Source organism: Uranotaenia lowii, chromosome 3 (genome assembly GCF_029784155.1).
Source record: "Uranotaenia lowii strain MFRU-FL chromosome 3, ASM2978415v1, whole genome shotgun sequence".
Classification (NCBI taxonomy): domain Eukaryota; kingdom Metazoa; phylum Arthropoda; class Insecta; order Diptera; family Culicidae; genus Uranotaenia; species Uranotaenia lowii.
In genome coordinates this window covers 187,571,123-187,595,365 of record NC_073693.1, presented here as the reverse complement: position 1 = coordinate 187,595,365, position 24,243 = coordinate 187,571,123, and the positions used below count along the sequence as shown (strand labels likewise).

General features: G+C 40.4%; 1 protein-coding gene across 1 annotated transcript; it reads right to left on the bottom strand.

Annotated features, from left to right (window-relative positions):
• Positions 1-16,175: 16,175 nt before the first annotated feature.
• LOC129752939 (uncharacterized protein K02A2.6-like) lies at positions 16,176-18,419 on the bottom strand. The gene has a single exon (XM_055748730.1). It carries the CDS (start codon positions 18,417-18,419, stop codon positions 16,176-16,178), a length of 2,244 nt encoding a protein of 747 aa, XP_055604705.1.
• Positions 18,420-24,243: the final 5,824 nt, after the last annotated feature.

Genomic DNA, 24,243 nt, shown 5'->3' with positions numbered 1-24,243 from the left:
CTCTCAGTCGTATCTCGCCAAGGACGAGGTGATGGTCAGATGCAATGTCTGCGCTTCGCTTGTTGCGGACATCAAGAAGGCTCCTTCTCCATTTTCGGCTGATGCAGATGTGGTCAATTTGATTTTCTGTTCGGCCATCTCGGGATACCCAAGTGACCTTATGTGCTGGTCGATGGGGGAAGAGCGATCCACCGATCACCATGTTGTTGTTGCCACAAAATTCTACAAACAGCTCTCCGTTTTCGCTCATCTGTCCTAGGCCATGGCGCCCCATGATGCGCTCAAGGTCTTGATTGTCGGAGCCAATCTTTGCGTTGAAGTCGCCCAAATGGATTTGAATGTCACCCTTCGGAATTTACTCTACCACGCTGTTCAGTTGACTGTAAAACTGCTCTTTCTCCTGCAAGTCGGCAACGTCAGTTGGCGCATAACACTGGACCATTGTAAGGTTTCTAACCCGTGTTCTGAATCTGGCTACGATTATTCTTTCGTTTATCGGTTCCCATCTAATGAGGGCCGCATAGGCCTGCGGGCTTAACAGGAAACCAACTCCTCGTTCCCGAGTAGCATGTTCTCCTCGTATGCCAGAGTAAAGCAGGACTTGCCCGGATTGTGTCTTGTGTTCTCCAGTATTAGGCCAACGGACTTCGCTCAGTCCCAGAATTTCAAGCTTGAGGCGGCTAGCCTCTCTAGCAAGTTGTTCCAGTTTGCCTTGTTGGGCAAGGGTTAAAACATTCCAAGTTCCAATTCGTGTCCGTGATTTCATGCTAAAAGTCGTCGCCAAAGTTCCAGGTCGGTCCAGGTCCAGGTAGGCAATGAAGTTCGAGTTATTTTCTTTATGGTGGCAAATGTAATGTGCGATTCAAATATAAAGAGAGGATAGTGCTGTAGAATTCTAAGTCAATGGTCAATACAATCTTATCTCCGTCCTCAATAGCATAAGACATATCAGGTATTTACTAAAGAGATTGCTGATTCACGTTTAAAGAACGAACACTAAATTATTGCGACTCCAAAAATGTCATGCCAATTTTCTTATAATGTTTAGAATCAAACCAAAATTTATGGTTGCTTTCTACATATGTATATTTACTTCAAAAATCAAAAGAAAAGTTAGAGTGTAAAATTGAACGCATTTTTGCTTAATGCCCTCCATCAAAGTCTTTACAGTGTCATCCGGTACCAGTTTCTAAGTTTTTCCCCCATTTTTTTAACATGTCCTCCTCGTCTTTGACTGCCTTCTTGCTCTTCCGAAGTTCCCACTTTATTATCGCCTAATAGGTACTGCTTCACCGGGCGCAGCTCCGTACAGTCTGACGGGGTCATGTCCTTTGGAACAAAATAAACAGAATTGGCCTCATATCACTCCAGGACACTTTTAGAATAGTGGAATGATGCCAAATCTGGCTGAAATAGCTGAGCTTCGTCGTGCTGCTGCAAGAACGGCAAAAAGCGCTTCTCGAAGCACTCAGATTTGTTGATCTCGCCATTTATTGTACCCTTTGTCACGAAATGCTTACTCCTCAGTCCGCAAGAGCAGATCACCTGCCAAACGAGATATTTGGAGGCGAACTTCGACACTTTCTTCTTCTTCTTAATAGCGACACGTTATCCAAACATACGAGAAAATTGTGCCTACCCTTTTTTTTATCCAAGATTTCATCATTAACCTGAGAAACCAGAAAACTAATAAAATGTAGAAATAAATTCCATCTATTTGAGATGGCATAATGCCTATCCACTTAGGGATTCAGCATTAAAGCTTTTTTCTACATTCGATTAGGAATGATTGTACATATGACTTTTAAGTTTAATTTCTTAAACACAGACTCGCTTAAAGCGTAAGATCCCAGAGTACGAAAACGTAGTCTGGCAAATGAGGGACAGCCACATATAAGATGGAAAGGGATCTTCCACATCTGATTCACAATAACCACATACTTGGAGATTCAGCACGCTGAATGTTGTGCATGTGATAGTCAATGTGATCGATTTACTTAAAGTTAACAAGTAACTCGATATGATTGGAGATGGTTTTTCTAAAAATTATTTTGTTTGGCGACAAGTGTCCAACACTTCCCAGTATCGTTCATGCTGGTTAGAGGACCAAGTTTGAATGTCTGGTTTCTGAACCAACATGGCGATATTGGGACAGCTGGCTCTGGAACCCAAAATTCCTTTTCCGATCCAGCTTTGGCGAGTTTGTCGGCGCACTCGTTTCCAAAAATTCTTTTATGTCCAGGCACCCATAGGAGGTGTAATCCGTTGCCTTCAGCAAGTTCTTCGACTGCTTTTCTGCATGAGATTACCAGTTTTGATCTAGAACTGGAAGCGCTAAGTGCTTTGATGGTTGCTAGGCTATCCGAACAGAAATAAATTGTTCTGAATATAATTATCCTTTGGAGCGCAATTTTCACTTCATATATCTATATAGGATTTAGCTCAGCCTGAAAAACTGTACAATATCTACCTAGAAGTTAAGCATGTTCTATGTTCAACTCGTGACAGTAAATTCCTGCACCTGCACGGCCGTTTGATAATGAACCGTCAGTATAAAATACAATATTAGAGGGCATTTGGTCCTCCTACGAAACCTGATAACTATTCTTGAGGAGAAGGAAATTTGACTTTAAAGAAAAACTACCTGACAGTGTTAAATCGTTTGGTGCTAAATTAAACTCGTTTAATCTAACTAATTCAGGCCACACATTTGTATGACTCGATAATCTTTCGATATTTCCTGACAGCCAGAGACCAACTGCCTGTAGACGAAAAGCACATGAGAAGGCTTCCTGTTTTAGGAACAAGTGTAGAGGTTTGATAGAAAACAAAGTTTCTAGTGCTGCAGTAGGAGTTGTTGTGAACGATCCGGACATCCTTAAAAGACGCATTCTTCGGTGATTTAGTTTTGTCCGAACCGTTGCAACTTCTCCTTTCTGACACCACACTAGACACCCATAGGCCATAATTGGTCTTACTGTTGTGGAGTAAATCCAGTGAATATGTTTGGGTTTGAGTTCCCAGTTTTTCCCGATTGCACGTCGGCATTGTCCGAAGGCCATTCATGATTTTTTGATTCTGAATTCGATGTAATCTGACCAGTTTAATTTGGATTCAAGAATGACACCCAAAGATTTAACTTGATCACACACAGTGATTTCGGAACCATAAAACAGCAGAGCGCGCACCCCGCGGGTAATACGTTTTTTTAGTAAATAAAACAATATTTGTTTTTGAAGGATTAACTGAAAGTTCTACATGAGAACACCATCGATCAAAAGAGCGCAGAGCTTGTTGCATCATATAAAATGATGTGCTTACGCACAAACCTCTTACCAGCAGAAGATAATCATCTGCGAATCCTTAGGTTGGTATTCCACGGTCATTGAGTTTTCTCAACGAGCCTTCTGCAACTATTTATTTATTTCTGAAGTCTTTGACTATTGTCATACAGACTGATTGCTTAAGAATAGCTTATAACTAAATTACATAGCAATTAAGTTAGGTGACGTCACGGATTGCATATTTAAACTTTGATTTAGTAACATGGTAGTCAAACAAGTGAGAAACAGCATTGAAAACTTCACAACATCGAACGAGGGGGTGATTCTGTCCGAAGACTATCCTGCTTCTTGGCATCCAAAACATGGTTTGAATACGCAGTCGGTGGGCTGGAACGTACATGTTCAATCTCTGGAGCAATTGCGGGCAGTCAACGGCATTTGTCAAGATATCGTGGACGAAGGTGCGCTGTAGAATAGTTCTTCTTTGGCTCAGAGACGTTATTGATAGCAAGGCACACCTCTCAGAATAGGGTGGTAACCGTTCGGGATCTTGCCATGGCAATCGTCACAGTGCGTAGCGGAGGAATTTTTTCTGAATCCTTTCGAGTCTTTCGCTGTGGACAGGGTGGTAGGGTGCCCAGACTGGTACCGCGTATTCCAGAACACTGCGTACCAATGAGCAGAAAATTGTTTTCAGAGCATACGGGTCCTCAAAGCTGAGTGTATTCTGACGCAGGAAACCGAGCAAAGCAAAGGCTTTAGCTGCAATGGTTGCAGTGTGTTGAACAAATGAGAGCTTTTGGTCAAACGTTATTCCGAGGTCTTTAATAAAGGTTACTCTTTCGAGAGAGGTGTCACTCATACCGTAGTCGTAGACAACAGAGGCTCTGGTTTTCAAAAAGCTTATACACTTACATTTTTCGTCGTTAACTTCAATACCGTGTAATCCACACCATGCTAATAATCGATCGACGTCCTCCTGAAGCGCAACACAATCCAATATCTAATTAATGGTCCGGTAGATTTTAAGATCATCTGCGAAGAGCAGTTTCGGCGACTGAAGGAATGTAGCCAGGTTGTTAATAAAAATCACGAAGATGAGCGGTCCAAGATGACTACCCTGCGGAACACCAGACGGCATGTCGAAGACGGAGGAGTGAGTCCCACGAATGTTTATGAAGCCTTGACGGTTCAGCAGATACGAATACAGCCATTCAGTTGCCCACTCGAGAAATCCATATCGATCAAGTTTTTTTCTTACGATTCTGTGAGGTACTTTGTCAAAGGCCTTGGCAAAATCTACGTAAATCGAATCCACTTGCAGTTTTTTACCTGTTGCAGAATGCAAATCGCTGGCATAGATCATTAGGTTTGTCAAGGTTGATTTTTCTTGATGAACCCGTGCTGGACATCGGTGAGTATTGGAGTATTGGAATAGATTCTCTCGTATATCAGGACTTCTAGCACTTTAGAAAAGCAGCAAAGAATCGATATTGGCCTGTAATTCTCCACACGATGAGCATTTCCTGACTTATGAATCGGTGAGATTCATACTAGGTTGAGATTCAACTAGGTTCCATAAAAGAGGTGATAGTAGATCTCCCTGTGGGCAACCACGTGTGCTAACTTTTGTAATAGAAGCCTGTCTTAAAGACGAATGAAGCGCTTCTCAATGCACTCAGAAATCGTAGATCTCCCATTTACTGTTGAAACTTTACTTTTTCCCCAGGAACGGGTTCAGCCCAGAAGGGGCTGCCCAGCAACACCCAGTCCCTGGTCTAAAGCCACGGGGACTAATGGGTTTGGGCGCTCAAGGCCTCTTTTGTTCCTGGGTCTCAGGGCGTATGTTAGGCTGGGGGAGTTTTCGGATGGGAGGATTCCTAACACAAAAGTTACCTTTATAAAAGCTGTTGTATTTCGGCGTATTCACGTTGGGATGTCACGCACACGGGATCGGGATGGTAGCGGGGCAATCGGCCCACTCGGTCGAACGTCTTGATCGCCAGGCACCGGGCGACGCCTGGATGGACAGGGGGAGGAAGCGCGGTACCACGCACCAAACTCACGGCACGGCTGGGCAATCCGGTCTCTCTACCGGGCTTGGATAGGCAACCCACACACGCGCCTATGGGACCTCTCGGCTGGACCGTCGTCGCACCGGACGCAACGTTTGGAGACGCCTGGATGGGACGGGAGCAGTGCGATACCACGCACCACGCTAACGGCTGGCTGTTTCTGTCTCTCTTCTCGGCTTGGGTAGACCAACCACGCGCTTTAGGCTAAGCGCGCAACTCAGGTTTCGGCGATGGGATGAAAACTAGTGCGATACCCCGCACTACCGGCTGGATGATGCGGTCTCTCTCTCTCTCTCTCTCTCTCTCTCTCTCTCTCTCTCTCTCTCTCTCTCTCTCTCTCTCTCTCTCTCTCTCTCTCCTTCGGCGGCTCGGACGGGCAAACCAACCACGCGCTAATGGCTGTTTCGCTTTAGCTGGTCGACCACGCGAACTGCTGCTTGGATTCGCACGCACGGGTTTAGTTGATGTTGCGCGAATAGGTTGGTACACTTCTCGTATCGATTTACCACCACACACTATTCGTTAACTCACACTGCACGGCTGATCGTCCGTCTTGTTGGCACACAAGGTCTGGATAATCTAAACGATGGAACTGTTTCGGATCGGTTTAGATATTCTCCTTAACTTTGCGGAGCACTTTCTGGGTACGTCTGCCTTCGATCACTGCCGGGAACCAAGAGGCTTGGTGATTTTTCTCGCCTCAGCAAGAAACCTCGGCTCAGCTCTACTTGCGTTCTTCCCAAAACGCGTGAATCATGCGGCGTTGCGTTATAGGCGTACGCAAATCGTCCAACCCATGTGCGTTTGGTTTTTCACCTACTCCTCGCTGACCACGCTTTTGAATTTGAATCCGCCGTTGTCTTAAGCTATCTATTTAGAAAATCTTACCCTAGCTCCAACCCATCAATAAATATAAAAATAAAATTAAAGCAAAACAAAACAATGTTACCGAGTTGGTAACACTGTGCCCTTTGTCACGAAAGGCTCACTCCTTAGGCCGCAAGAGCAGATGGCCTGCCAAACGAGATATTTGGAGGCGAACTTCGACATTTTCTTCTTCTTAAATTTATCGTCCACATCGATTTTGCTCTTACCGGTGAAAAACTCCAAACTCGGAATTTGCTTAAAATCGGCTTTTATATACGTTTCGTCGTCCATCACACAGCAGCCATATTTTGTCAGCATCTTCTCGTAGAGCTTCCGTTCCCTTGTTTTAGCCGTCGATTGTTCTGTACCTTGTATGTATGTAGTCCAGTTCTCCGGTCCTCCGTTTGAGCGATATCAGTCGCTTCCGATCAGGTACAAGGAGACCCAACATCTGGCGCCGAAACCCTCCATCAGCTGTTCGATTAGAACTGTCAGCCAACAAACATCGTTCTGTAAGTACTTTCCATGCTATATGTAAATAATTTTAACTTTTTTATTGTTAGCATTATTTAGCTAAATTTTGTTATTTGTGCCCCAAATGACCCGACTTTTGAAAAAGTTATGCGCTGCAGGCTAAAATTTATCCTAGGCCTAGTACAAGATCTCATGCCAAATCTGGGCCAGATCGGATCACAAGAAGGGGTCGTTCAACGAGCCTGAAGTTTGTATTGGATTTTGAGACATTTTGTTCGGGAGGAAAATGAAAATCAGTTTATTATCAATAACTTTGGTTCCCTTGGGCCTAAATTTGGCATGACATCTTGTACTAGGTCAAGGATCAATTTTAACCTGCAGCGCATAACATTTCACAGGTTTTAAATTTCCCATACAAATTTGGGGCAGTCTAATGTACATAACTACAGAGAAATAAAATGTTTTAAACCATAATCGTTTTCTATTAAAATTTCATATGAATTTGAGGATTGAAATCTCAAGGAATGAAATTCAGAATAATTTATATAAAAAGGAGCTCCAACGTGTATCTGATACCGAGTATCTCATAATTAGAAGACGCTTCAAGTGACACCTCATCATTGCCAAAATAGGCTTCTTGTCGTTCACAGAATTCACTTTCTGATTGCGTTCCACCTGCGGCCAATTTCGTCTTCTTAATCTCCCTTGCAACGGTTCATTCGGATAATTGAAATTCTATCTCAACAACGCCGTTAGAGGTCAACACTAGTCCTCATTTGTCCTTACACTGCTGGTCTGTCTGGCTTACTGATAACCAAGATATGGCACTGGCAAGTTGGCCAGCCACAGACATGCGGTTACGAGAGAATTTTTCCACCAAACCCAAGCTCGTTAGGAGAACTAAAGGACAGTAGTAGATGTAGATACACATTACTGCCAGTACGAAACGTGCAGAAGGGTATAGTTTCGGAATTTCCGCCTACACGCCACGCACTCATTTCGATTCCGTATTCTGGCTGAGGTTTGAGACACTGATGCCAATTGTGCCATCCCTGTACTGTTCCTTGGGCGGAAGACAACACGATTTTCATTTTACGTCGCTACTGCCAAGCAAACATTTAATGGTCGGCCCCAATTCGACCATAGCAAATGTTCTGGAACGAACCAACAACAACGATGGACGGGGAATGCTGAAAAGTTAGGCGTTATTTTTGTCTGTAGGGTTGCAGGCCACATCAGAATAAGGAGAATTTTTCCTGCCACAAAAGTTAATTTGCTGACTAAACCCGCAATAAATTGTTTGAAAGAGAAGGGAAAATAATGTTGGTCCACTTTGAGGGACTCGCAAAGAATAAAAAATGAAAAAAAAGAAAGTGTGAAGAAATTAAATTGATGACAGGAATAGATAAGACAACAACCATTGATTCTATTGAGATTGTAAATTGTATTCGAATTAATCATCATAAATGCTCATTAATTGACAAGATGTAAAACGATTTTTTATCAAATTTTCAATTCGATGAGCTTAGTATTGCAAACACGATTCTATAGTTATGCGACCAAATGTCTGTCAGAGATTTACCATACCTACAGAGCAAAGCTCGGTTTCTGCAAAGACATATGGTGTTTGGTGTTTGTAGAAATGAAATAAAGTTGTGAATGCAGCTATTTGTATCATTTATATAAAAATAAAATATTATAATGCCACCCTATGTGCGCGCATACGAAGGTATGTTTCCTACACTGTTTGAGGAAGAAATCCCTCGATGCAGGTGAAATAGTCCCATTGCGGGTGTTGGTTTTACGATGGCTACCTGTCGTTGCTATGCCAGGTTTGTACATATAGTCGACTTTTTGCTCCAGGTCATGGAATGTATCGATGATACTGTTTGTGTTAAGGTAAAAAAGAGACCAATTGGTGAACTGTTACATGTAGCTTCAATAAAGTAATCTGAAGAATTTATGATGAGTGCAGCAGACTCATAATCATATATTTTTTAAGCAATTACCAAACTGTACCTATAACATTTCTATAACCAACTCGCTCGGATCATTCTTTTGTTGGAATCTAATGCATATACACGAGAGTGGCCCAAAACTCCATAACGTATGGGGTTTGGGAGGTTCAATTTCTAAATGATAGATGAAAGTGTGAAGAATAAAAGGTACCGGCGGAATCCAAAAAAAAAGTGCACTTTTTAAGATCAGTGAAAGCTGGTTCAAATTGAGGGATTGAGATACATAATTATGAGGGAAATACACGAAATACACACTAGTTTAAATCATATCAAAATTATGAATAAAACCAGTCAAATTAGAGTGAAGCTAGAACTTTCAGAGGGAAGTAGTTGCAAATCAGGTTTGTACAATAAATCATTGGAATCTTGATCGAAACTTTCCTGAAGTATGAGTATCCCTATAATATAATAGAGCCATGTTGTGTGTAGGACCGTAAAGTTACAAATGAGCCTGTAAAAACTACAATTGAATAATTTCAACTACTCTCAGCTTATGCCCCACAGAAAGTCATACACATTTAATATATTCATTGACCAGATGAGATAGAAAATGGTTTTTATCTATTCCAAAGAGAGTCGTGCTGCTGGCCAGGCTATTGTAGTTATGTACGCGTACAGTACAGAGGCTACAAGCTCGCCAAACTTACCGAAATGCTCTCTCGGAATCGGCAATAGATGTTTACCATCGGAATGGAATGGAACGGAATGGAGGTTTTTCGCTTTCCGTGTTCTGGCGATATGGCTGGCGATAGCAGCATTCTGGTGCCGACCCCTCGGGGATGTTGCAAAGTTTGTTCCGCTTTTTGCGTCCGGGGGTTGACAAAGTTCTGAATCAGTGCACCATTTCAAGGGAAGAATAAGTTCTCCGTCGGTGGCAATGTTCAACTTGCCGGATAGTTTTCCTGCTCTTTTGAATGCTTTTTATCACAACTTCGCTGGGGCTGCAAACAGATTGTGTATGGTCACTGCTTATGACAAATTGGGTCACTTTAATATTCATTTCTAATGTGCAGGTTTATTGTATTTATTCAAATCTCAGGAAATAAATGAAGACGGAAGATTTCTTCTGAGCCATTTTTGGATGATAAATTCGTTCTTCTGATGCATGAGCGAAAGTGCTTGTTCCTTACAAATGCCACATTGTTAAGAAGATGAGTTCAGCCTTGGATGTAAAATATTTTAAGCAGCGGTAAAATCCGCAAAAAAATAATAGTTATGTGTTGTTCTTTATTGGAAATATTTAAAAAGCAATGGTTTTGAAAGCTTTTACTTTTTTATTAAAAAAGAGAAAATATCAATCAGCAAAAACAAAATCGTCAAAATTATTCTTACACAACTAAAAATTTGCTCTTAACTGACAATCACGCATAATCGAGAATCGAGTTGTTAGAATTACGTGATATTTACTAATCGAGTGTTTTTGAGCCAAAGGCGGTTTGTATAATAGTTTCAAGACCCTCACATTTTATGAAAGGGGGCCTCTATCATACAAATTTAACTTAAAATATTACATACTACGAACGATTTTCAGAACATTTTTATATAAATGAGTTCACAAGCACCATTTGAAACAAGAAGTTGATGTATTTTAAAGGATGACCCCTATCGCTGACAAAACGGGGGGCTTCCATAGTAAAATCATAGAAAAATCCTTATAATTCATATTATTTTTGAGCGATGTTCAGAAGATTTGGTACACATGCAAATTTTGGCATAAAAGGATGATTTGTTGTGATGTGGGACATTTCCTTCTTTAATGTCGAGGAGGTCCTATACAAAAAAACTTTCTTTGATCTATATATGAAGGTGTTTTCTTTTTAACACCATCACGTATAAACAAGTTATCAGATTAACAAGAAATTTGAAACCCGAGTTTTTTTTTTGGAAAACTTTTCACTTTAGACAACTGTAGAGAACTTTAAAGAAGTAAGAATTTGCAACCCGAGATTTCAGAAAAGTCTTAAAAGAGAAGGATGGCTACCATGCAATTTCAATTAAAATAAGACACAACACAAACAATTCTCACAATTTTCACCAAAATTGGTTCGCAAGCATGGTTTGACACGATTGACAATTGAGTGATTTTACAGAATGTCCCTTATCGATTTAAGAACGGGGGAACCTCATCCAAAATTTATAAAAAATCAGCATCACATTTTTCAAGCGAGGTTTATAAATTTTTGTACATTGTTGTAAAATTAGACTTTTCGACAATTTTCATTCAAACTGTAATATGTCAAAACGACAAAACACATTTTGTTAAAAATTCATTGAAAATTTATAAAAATGAAACAAACATGAGTCAAGTTTAAAAACTTGTATGGGAGGAATCAGAATATGAGTGGGTTCGATTTTATAGATTTTAGAATGAATTTATGTACAAAAAATCTACCAAATTCGATTTGGTGGTTTCGAAATTAAAATTCAGCTTAAAAATAATAACAATACCAAATTACATAATAAAGAAGGAAATTGATTTCTAACATCATTTCCTTACTCATTATTTTCACACGAACTCAAAAAATAATAAATTTTAGTGATAAAATGTATCAATCTTTTTAAAACAAATCATAATGAAAGTTTAAAATCAAAGATGCTTTCGGTCACTCATTGATACATTCAAATGCATTGATGCTGTCAAATTTGAAATAAGTAAATATTTCCAAAACACAGATTTCAAAATAAATCTTAATTCGAATTATGTCCAATAAATAAATGTCAGATAGGTAAAAAATAACCATGATTGATTGTTAGGAAAATGATAGTAGAAATTGATATTTACTGCTCATTTGGCTGGTAAACGGTGGATAATGTGCAACACGAGGCCCCATAGTGGTCATATCACCTCTTATTCACAACTCCTATCTCTACCTCCCCGCGGTGCCGGCTGGGGTGCGAGTAACCTAAGCGGAGATCGGGTACCCAACCCCGGTGGATGCTTTGGTCGCATGCAGACTGAGAAGGTGGCCGCACGCGTCTGTTCCCCAGGTCAGGGGCGGCGTGCAACAACAACCGGGCGTCTGTTCTCCAGGTCAGGGGCGGCTCAAACAGCGTCTGTCTTGCAGCAAGCGGCTGAATTTATGAAATGCGGCTCCCGCCAGCTAAGTCCAAGATGGCAGCCCCATCGCGGGATAGGGACTTTAGGCTAACAACCTACTGCTCCCGATTTGAAATTGTTACGGAATCCGAAAGAAATGACCGACCTGGAACTTTGGCGACGACTTTTAGCATGAAAACACGGACACGAATTGGAACTTGGAATGTTTTAACCCTTGCCCAACAAGGCAAACTGGAACAACTTGCTAAAGAGGCTAGCCGCCTCAAGCTTGAAATTCTGGGACTGAGCGAAGTCCGTTGGCCTAATACTGGAGAACACAAGACACAATCCGGGCAAGTCCGGCTTTACTCTGGCATACGAGGAGAACATGCTACTCGGGAACGAGGAGTTGGTTTCCTGTTAAGCCCGCAGGCCTACGCGGCCCATTAGATGGGAACCGATAAACGAAAGAATAATCGTAGCCAGATTCGGAACACGGGTTAGAAACCTTACAATGGTCCAGTGTTATGCGCCAACTGACGTTGCCGACTTGCAGGAGAAAGAGCAGTTTTACAGTCAACTGAACAGCGTGGTTGAGAGAGTTCCGAAGGGTGACATTCAAATCCATTTGGGCGACTTCAACGCAAAGATTGGCTCCGATAATCAGGACCTTGAGCGCATCATGGGGCACCATGGCCTAGGACAGATGAGCGAAAACGGAGAGCTGTTTGTAGAATTTTGTGGCAACAACAACATGGTGATCGGTGGATCGCTCTTCCCCCATCGACCAGCACATAAGGTCACTTGGGTATCCCGAGATGGCCGAACAGAAAATCAAATTGACCACATCTGCATCAGCCGAAAATGGAGAAGGAGCCTTCTTGATGTCGGCAACAAACGAAGCGCAGACATTGCATCTGACCATCACCTCGTCCTTGGCGAGATACGACTGAGAGTTGCGCGTGTCCAACGGCGCGAGGAGAAAGTCGGTTGTCGATACGACGTCCGCCGGTTGGAGAATCCAGAGGTGAAAAGGGCATACGTTGAACAGCTAGAATCCCGAGCCTCGGAGCTGCCGACAGACGGAACAGTCGAAGAACAGTGGTGTGAAATCAAGAATGCCTTTATCACGACGAGCCATGGTACTCTCGGTAAAGTTTGTGGAAGAAGAAGTGAATGGATGTCGGATGAAACTTGGAGGATGGTCGATGATCGGAGAAAGGCGAAAGTCGGAATTGAGCAGGCATGTACCGGGTCAGCAAAAGCAGCCGCCCGCTTACGATATGCGGAGCTGGAAAAGGCAGTTAAACGAGCTTGTAGACGAGACAAGAGAGCCTGGACAAACTCCCTAGCCAAAGAGGGAGAAAGAGCCGCCGCCAATGGAGATATCCGATTACTATATGACATTTCTCGCCGCCTCAGTGGTGCAAGGACTAATGCAAGAATGCCGCTGAAAGACCGAGCAGGTCAGTTATTGACCGATCGAACAGATCAGCTCAAACGATGGACTGAGCACTTCGAACAACTCTTCCGAGTCACGAATAGCGATGGCCAACAGAACCCGCCGCTCGAAGCGCCAACAGTGAGTCGCATAAATGGCGTCAACTCGGAAGCGCCCTCGCTGGCTGAAATAGAAGCGGCAATCAAAAACATGAAATCCAACAAAGCACCTGGGATCGATTGCATCCCTGCTGAAATGCTGAAAGCCAACCCTGCCCTATCAGCACAAATGTTGCACCGTCTTTTCGCTGACATCTGGTGTCGTGTTCCCAGAAGAATGAAAAGGCAAGTTGACTAAACTAAAGTATCCCAAGTAACAATTTAAGTTTTATTCCAACCTTAACAGTCCGCTTAAGACTATTTCCTAAAGCTACGTTATAAGCCAAAGCGCATTCTACGCTATTAGCACAACTACTTTAAAGCTAACATATGGCCAAAAGGGACCATTTTGTTAACGTTTTTAAAGCTAATTCTATACGCTATAATAAAACATCCAACAGAATAGTTTTATTCGACCTTATAGACATAGCCTTTAGAAACCTTTCAGAGCTCTTTTAAGACTATCCACAGCTCCTTCAAAACTACGTCAAGGAATCTTATAGGAATTTTACTGTGAGAGCTGTGGAATCTGATAGGAATATTACTGTGGCAGCTGTGGAATCCGATAGAAATTTTACTGTGGGAGCTTTCTGTTCCGTTTTTTTTTGTCGTGTTATCACTTACTCTTTCAAGCATTTGGTGATTGGTAAAGATTCCATTTGAAATATTTTAAAATTATTTTCTTTTTCATTTTAAATCTTAGCATGAAACTTCCTGCAACCTCAGATTTCTGGTGAAATATATACGAAATAGCATCAAAACATAAGCGCGCTTTAAAGAAAATCAAGATTGACTACATTTTGAGCATTTTTTTAATTGAAAAAAATAATTTAAGGAAAATATAAATTTGCTCAAATGCTGCAATTTTTGATTTGCATTGAAAATTATGACCTATACAACAAATAGTACCACCAACATTGTCAAATTTGTTAAAAATGTCTAGTTTATAGTATTAAAGTATAATTTCCATCAAGATGGCGTCAGTAATTTCGATTCAATTTCACAATCAATATGGCGATCAGTAAATTATTATTGAAAATCTTAAGGCAGTTGTAAAACAGTGTTAAAATGGTTTTATGCCGGTTGGAAAAATGTTGTAATAAAACAATTCAATTAACAGTTTTAAAATGGTTTTAAGAGACCTTGAATCACAGCTGCGTTTGACGTTTCCCTAAATGGTATACACGCTCATGATGGATTCATCCATTTTTGAGGAAGAGGAGTTTTTTGCAAAAAATGAGAACATTTGCTTGACAAAAGGCATTCATGCAACTTTTTGTTTTGTTTCCTTTTGGCTATGATTAGAGGGTGGTCAATTATCTTTAAATACCAAGCAGGTATTGTTATCAAATAATCTCAGACTGTTATGGAATAGATAATTTACTGTCGTCAAAAGCCTGGCCTCAAAGCTAAATAATAACCCGCATAAATGAGGATTATAACCAAACGATTTCTGAAATCGTCAAACGACAATTTATGAAACGTAAAAAACGTTTAGCAAACCATTATAGAAATTATAAATTACATTGCCTGAATTTCGAAAAGATTGAATTTTAAATCTGTAGTTAGGTTATGTTGTATGGGTTGTATGGGAAAACTTTTCTGCAAACACTATGCAAACGGTTTAGGAAATGCTATTAATTATAATATGCAACATATCAAACTATAATGGTTATTGTTGCAATTGGAAGCGATAAAACGATTCTATAAAACGTGCCTCCGTCGGATATTTTGCTTACGATAACCAGAACTGCGTTACGCTTTAAACAAATCGTAATTTTCAATGATCGACCAATGCTTGTGGTCTTCATTCTGAATATATCATCTGAAACTTGTTAAGGCTGATGAAAGCTTAGAATGAACATTTTCGCTAGCGATGATGCTCAATTTCTCCGTCTTTGCTGAGGAGAAGCCGGTGGCTGCAGTCTTCTAGATATGTTCAAGGGCATTTTATCCGGAAAGAATTTTGTTAACTCTAGATTGGATGACGTAAATATACATTAACTTCGCATTGAGAGATAGAGATGGATAAATAGAACTAAATACTTTATAGAATTAATACTTTATTCGGCGTAATTGTAAATTAATTGTCTCATCCATTTATCCTTATCGAATTACAAAAAACGTTTATTCACAGTGTGCTTTATTTAATCCATAAGAATTGAGCGATGAATGATGTGGACTGATTTGCGGTTGTTATGAAATTTGAATGCGGATGCAACAAAGTTGTTTTTATTTTTCAGATGAATTTGACTGTTTTAATTTATCTCATTTTGATAGCCCGTTTTTCTCAATTTTGAGTGATAATTCTTTCAAAACAGATTATGCTATCTCAAAAAGAAGTAAAAAAGTTTAAGCGTGTATACGTTCTTCTCGATTGTCAAATTATCTGTCACTTAGTTTTATCATGCCTACATTGACTGTTCCAATAAAACAGTTTTTCAACTTGGTTTGAAGGCTAGTTTTAAAAGCGCATTGAGCGCATTTTTAAAACTGGTACCAAAGCTCTAATAAAAACAGGAAAGTATGTGTTTTATTGATGCTTAAGCAATACTTTTGCAACGTTTTTACAGCACTCTTAAGATAGTGTTTTATTCAAGTTTTAGCAAAACTTTCAGGGCTCTTTTAAAACACACGATAAATGAAGCATTTTCTATGTTACAATAGAACCGTTTTAAAAATTTGATGCCATGGAAAAGTCTTCATAAAACAATATTAAAACTCAAAAAAGCCAATTGGCTTAATCTGTGTTACTTGGGTATATGTTTATTCAAGAAAGTGTGACAACTGAATGACAGATCTTTCACACAGGTAGTGGTATTTATACAGGAAAAACTCCTAGAGTGATGATAGCATGCTGCGATATTCTAGTAGCTTCTGATTGGTCGTGTGGTCGTGGCCTACCACATCTCCCTTTTTTAAGAAAGATCTCAATCGCTTGGGCAGACAGCGATTTCGGGTTGGTCTTGTCCGTGGTGTTGGAACCGGTGCTGCTGTTTCGATGAACCAGGCCTTCAGTGGTGTGGGATCTGATGAGTCGACCGTTGTCCAGGAGTACGGTGTACTTCACGTTACCTTTGGGTTCGATGATCCGACCCGGAATCCACTGTGCGGAATTCCCTTGATGAACCTTGGCCAGAACCGGATTTCCAGCGACGAATTTCCTTTGCACAGCGCCATGACGTTTATTGAACTGAGCGTTTTGAGCATCGTTGATTCGTGTTGGGCTTGGTAGCGTTGGCTTCAGAAGGTCCAGTTGGGTGGAGATTTGCCTACCGAGGAAACGATGAGCAGGGGTCTTGCCGTCAGGAGCGCTTCGAGCTGGCGTGGAACGGTACACTGACAAAAATGTTTGTAAGTGCTGTGTTGTAGCCATGCTTTCCCCTTTTGCGAGCTTCTTGAGTCCTCGTTTCAAGCTGTCCACAAACCTTTCCGCTTGGCCGTTCGATTGCGGATGGTATGGAGCAGTCGTCAGATGGCCGCCGTGTTTGGATGCATCACCAGCTACGATGATTTCCTTCCGAGGGTCGAAGTGTGTCAAAAGAAGGTCAGACTGCAGAATGGATTTAAAGCGGTCGAACGAGCTTTGGCATTCTGGAGTCCATTCCCAGCTGGCGTCCTTCTTCAGTAACCGGTCGAGCGGCGCACGGAGCTCCTTGATTTGGCCTACAAACCGTCCATAATAGTTTATAGCGCCAAGATAGGATCGAAGCTGTGACACATTCGTGGGGGCCGGCATCTCAGAGATCGCACGAGTCTTGGCTGGAACTGGGCGGAGACCTTCCTTGTCGATGATGTGACCAAGAAATTTAATCTGAGGAAGAGAAAAATGGCATTTTTCGATGCGTAGATGAAATCCGTAATCACGAATCCTTCCAAGCGTCGCGTCCAGATTGCGATCGTGTTCCTCTTGAGTTCGTCCGGATACCAGAATATCGTCGAGATAGGTTTTTACACCTGGGATGCCAGCTACCATGCAGTCGATTATGCGTTGAAAGGCTCCAGGTGCCGATTTTATACCTGGAGCAAGACGGTTGTACTGGAACAGGCCTCGGTGGGTGTTAACCGTCAACAGTTTGCGTGATTCTTCCTCCACTTCGACCTGGAGGTATGCGTCCGACAGATCGATTTGGGAGAAAATGCGTGCCCCAGCCAGGGCAGTAAAGATGTCGTCGGGATGAGGCAGAGGATGCCGGTCGGATTCTAGAGCTGCGTTGAGTCCAGTTGAGTAATCGCCGCAAATTCGAACAGAGACGTTGTCCGATTTGCGAACCACGACGATGGCGGCAGCCCAATTGGAGAACTGCACTGGAGAAATGATGCCGCGTTCTTGTAGCCTTTGGAGTTCAGCATCCACCTTCGGGAGAGCGGCATAGGCTACCGGGCGCTTGGGGCAGTATACTGGTCGGGAATCCGGCTTGAGGTAGAGTGTAACCTGTGCTTTGGTACACAGCCCAAGGGAACTCTGGAACACTTCGGGGAACTTAACCTTCAGTCGTTGTGCCACGTCTTCGGATTTCTGGATGGAGTTCACCAACGAGTCGAAGGGGACCGACCAAAGGTTGAACAACTCGATGAGGTCGATACCCAGTACGTCGAGATCGGAGTGGTTGGCAACGTAGATGCACCCTTGTTTGGAGACGTTCCGGATGGTTACTTCGGTGATAAACTCTCCTTTCAAGTCGAGCTTGTCACCGGAAGCGCTGACAGCAACGATGTTCGTAGGGTTGATTTTTGGTTTCCCGATGCAAGCCCAGGTTTCCGTCGAAATTATGGTGATGTCAGCCGCACAGTCGAGTTGGAGCTTCACATTGACACCGTTCAAATTTACCTCAGCAAATTTGCGCTTTTTGGAGATGTCAACATGTTTCACCAAACTGATGCTCTTCATCTTTTTCGTCTTCTTCCCGGGAGGCTTGGGATGGAGGGACACAGCGTTGATTGAGGGATCCTTCTTCTCAGCCTGGGGAGCTGCGTTGTTCTGCAGGAGAACTGCCATCTGCTGCTGCTTGTTGGCCAGGATATCGTTGAGCCGGAGGAGAGCGTTTTTAATATCCATGTCCATGATCGGGATCCTTCGAGGCTCTCGTCGCCAATTTGTCGTGTTCCCAGACGAATGAAAAGGCAAGTTGACTAAACTAAAGTATATGTTTATTCAAGAAAGTGTGACAACTGAATGACAGATCTTTCACACAGGTAGTGGTATTTATACAGGAAAAACTCCTAGAGTGAAGATAGCATGCTGCGATATTCTAGTAGCTTCTGATTGGTCGTGTGGTCGTGGCCTACCACATCTGGGATACTGCAATATTCCCGGCCGACTGGATGCAGGGTATCCTCGTTAAGGTCCCGAAGAAAGGAGACCTGACAGAGTGTGGTAACTGGCGAGGCATAACGTTGATCTGTACAACCCTCAAAGTACTCTGCAAGGTGATTCTGAACAGGATCCAGGAGAAAATCGACGCTACACTCCGACGGCAACAAGCTGGATTCCGATCCGGACGATCATGTGTGGACCACATCACAACACTACGAATCATACTGGAACAAATCAACGAATTCCAGGACTCTCTTCTGCTGGTGTTCGTTGATTTCGAAAAAGCATTCGACCGACTTAACCATGAAAACATCTGGGCGGCTCTAAGGCGACGAGGGGTCCCAGAGAAACTAGTCCATCTCATCGAAGCACAGTACGAGGCATTTTCGTGCAAGGTCTTGCACGACGGTGTCTTGTCCGAACCAATCCCGGTAACTGCTGGAGTGAGACAAGGATGTATTTTGTCACCGCTGCTTTTTCTCATCGTAATGGATGAGTCGATGGAGATCAACACAGAAAATCCCTCCAGTTTCATGGTAGCTGGGCAACAAATTGAGAAAGTGGAGTGCTTCCAGTATCTTGGTAGCCAGATAACGCCTGATGGTGGTACCAGAAAAGACATCGAAACCCGGATCAGAAAGGCCCGATTTGCGTTTGCGAGTCTCCGAAACATCTGGCGGTCACGTCAGATCTCTCTACGAACGATGATGATGATGATGATGATGATGATGATGATGATGATGATGATGATGATGATGATGATGATGATGATGATGATGATGATGATGATGATGATGATGATGATGATGATGATGATGATGATGATGATGATGATGATGATGATGATGATGATGATGATGATGATGATGATGATGATGATGATGATGATGATGATGATGATGATGATGATGATGATGATGATGATGATGATGATGATGATGATGATGATGATGATGATGATGATGATGATGATGATGATGATGATGATGATGATGATGATGATGATGATGATGATGATGATGATGATGATGATGATGATGATGATGATGATGATGATGATGATGATGATGATGATGATGATGATGATGATGATGATGATGATGATGATGATGATGATGATGATGATGATGATGATGATGATGATGATGATGATGATGATGATGATGATGATGATGATGATGATGATGATGATGATGATGATGATGATGATGATGATGATGATGATGATGATGATGATGATGATGATGATGATGATGATGATGATGATGATGATGATGATGATGATGATGATGATGATGATGATGATGATGATGATGATGATGATGATGATGATGATGATGATGATGATGATGATGATGATGATGATGATGATGATGATGATGATGATGATGATGATGATGATGATGATGATGATGATGATGATGATGATGATGATGATGATGATGATGATGATGATGATGATGATGATGATGATGATGATGATGATGATGATGATGATGATGATGATGATGATGATGATGATGATGATGATGATGATGATGATGATGATGATGATGATGATGATGATGATGATGATGATGATGATGATGATGATGATGATGATGATGATGATGATGATGATGATGATGATGATGATGATGATGATGATGATGATGATGATGATGATGATGATGATGATGATGATGATGATGATGATGATGATGATGATGATGATGATGATGATGATGATGATGATGATGATGATGATGATGATGATGATGATGATGATGATGATGATGATGATGATGATGATGATGATGATGATGATGATGATGATGATGATGATGATGATGATGATGATGATGATGATGATGATGATGATGATGATGATGATGATGATGATGATGATGATGATGATGATGATGATGATGATGATGATGATGATGATGATGATGATGATGATGATGATGATGATGATGATGATGATGATGATGATGATGATGATGATGATGATGATGATGATGATGATGATGATGATGATGATGATGATGATGATGATGATGATGATGATGATGATGATGATGATGATGATGATGATGATGATGATGATGATGATGATGATGATGATGATGATGATGATGATGATGATGATGATGATGATGATGATGATGATGATGATGATGATGATGATGATGATGATGATGATGATGATGATGATGATGATGATGATGATGATGATGATGATGATGATGATGATGATGATGATGATGATGATGATGATGATGATGATGATGATGATGATGATGATGATGATGATGATGATGATGATGATGATGATGATGATGATGATGATGATGATGATGATGATGATGATGATGATGATGATGATGATGATGATGATGATGATGATGATGATGATGATGATGATGATGATGATGATGATGATGATGATGATGATGATGATGATGATGATGATGATGATGATGATGATGATGATGATGATGATGATGATGATGATGATGATGATGATGATGATGATGATGATGATGATGATGATGATGATGATGATGATGATGATGATGATGATGATGATGATGATGATGATGATGATGATGATGATGATGATGATGATGATGATGATGATGATGATGATGATGATGATGATGATGATGATGATGATGATGATGATGATGATGATGATGATGATGATGATGATGATGATGATGATGATGATGATGATGATGATGATGATGATGATGATGATGATGATGATGATGATGATGATGATGATGATGATGATGATGATGATGATGATGATGATGATGATGATGATGATGATGATGATGATGATGATGATGATGATGATGATGATGATGATGATGATGATGATGATGATGATGATGATGATGATGATGATGATGATGATGATGATGATGATGATGATGATGATGATGATGATGATGATGATGATGATGATGATGATGATGATGATGATGATGATGATGATGATGATGATGATGATGATGATGATGATGATGATGATGATGATGATGATGATGATGATGATGATGATGATGATGATGATGATGATGATGATGATGATGATGATGATGATGATGATGATGATGATGATGATGATGATGATGATGATGATGATGATGATGATGATGATGATGATGATGATGATGATGATGATGATGATGATGATGATGATGATGATGATGATGATGATGATGATGATGATGATGATGATGATGATGATGATGATGATGATGATGATGATGATGATGATGATGATGATGATGATGATGATGATGATGATGATGATGATGATGATGATGATGATGATGATGATGATGATGATGATGATGATGATGATGATGATGATGATGATGATGATGATGATGATGATGATGATGATGATGATGATGATGATGATGATGATGATGATGATGATGATGATGATGATGATGATGATGATGATGATGATGATGATGATGATGATGATGATGATGATGATGATGATGATGATGATGATGATGATGATGATGATGATGATGATGATGATGATGATGATGATGATGATGATGATGATGATGATGATGATGATGATGATGATGATGATGATGATGATGATGATGATGATGATGATGATGATGATGATGATGATGATGATGATGATGATGATGATGATGATGATGATGATGATGATGATGATGATGATGATGATGATGATGATGATGATGATGATGATGATGATGATGATGATGATGATGATGATGATGATGATGATGATGATGATGATGATGATGATGATGATGATGATGATGATGATGATGATGATGATGATGATGATGATGATGATGATGATGATGATGATGATGATGATGATGATGATGATGATGATGATGATGATGATGATGATGATGATGATGATGATGATGATGATGATGATGATGATGATGATGATGATGATGATGATGATGATGATGATGATGATGATGATGATGATGATGATGATGATGATGATGATGATGATGATGATGATGATGATGATGATGATGATGATGATGATGATGATGATGATGATGATGATGATGATGATGATGATGATGATGATGATGATGATGATGATGATGATGATGATGATGATGATGATGATGATGATGATGATGATGATGATGATGATGATGATGATGATGATGATGATGATGATGATGATGATGATGATGATGATGATGATGATGATGATGATGATGATGATGATGATGATGATGATGATGATGATGATGATGATGATGATGATGATGATGATGATGATGATGATGATGATGATGATGATGATGATGATGATGATGATGATGATGATGATGATGATGATGATGATGATGATGATGATGATGATGATGATGATGATGATGATGATGATGATGATGATGATGATGATGATGATGATGATGATGATGATGATGATGATGATGATGATGATGATGATGATGATGATGATGATGATGATGATGATGATGATGATGATGATGATGATGATGATGATGATGATGATGATGATGATGATGATGATGATGATGATGATGATGATGATGATGATGATGATGATGATGATGATGATGATGATGATGATGATGATGATGATGATGATGATGATGATGATGATGATGATGATGATGATGATGATGATGATGATGATGATGATGATGATGATGATGATGATGATGATGATGATGATGATGATGATGATGATGATGATGATGATGATGATGATGATGATGATGATGATGATGATGATGATGATGATGATGATGATGATGATGATGATGATGATGATGATGATGATGATGATGATGATGATGATGATGATGATGATGATGATGATGATGATGATGATGATGATGATGATGATGATGATGATGATGATGATGATGATGATGATGATGATGATGATGATGATGATGATGATGATGATGATGATGATGATGATGATGATGATGATGATGATGATGATGATGATGATGATGATGATGATGATGATGATGATGATGATGATGATGATGATGATGATGATGATGATGATGATGATGATGATGATGATGATGATGATGATGATGATGATGATGATGATGATGATGATGATGATGATGATGATGATGATGATGATGATGATGATGATGATGATGATGATGATGATGATGATGATGATGATGATGATGATGATGATGATGATGATGATGATGATGATGATGATGATGATGATGATGATGATGATGATGATGATGATGATGATGATGATGATGATGATGATGATGATGATGATGATGATGATGATGATGATGATGATGATGATGATGATGATGATGATGATGATGATGATGATGATGATGATGATGATGATGATGATGATGATGATGATGATGATGATGATGATGATGATGATGATGATGATGATGATGATGATGATGATGATGATGATGATGATGATGATGATGATGATGATGATGATGATGATGATGATGATGATGATGATGATGATGATGATGATGATGATGATGATGATGATGATGATGATGATGATGATGAT

Excerpts from the sequence above, each read along its gene's own strand:
- LOC129752939 (XM_055748730.1), bottom strand. The coding sequence starts at position 18,419 with ATGGACATGGATATTAAAAACGCTCTCCTCCGGCTCAACGATATCCTG.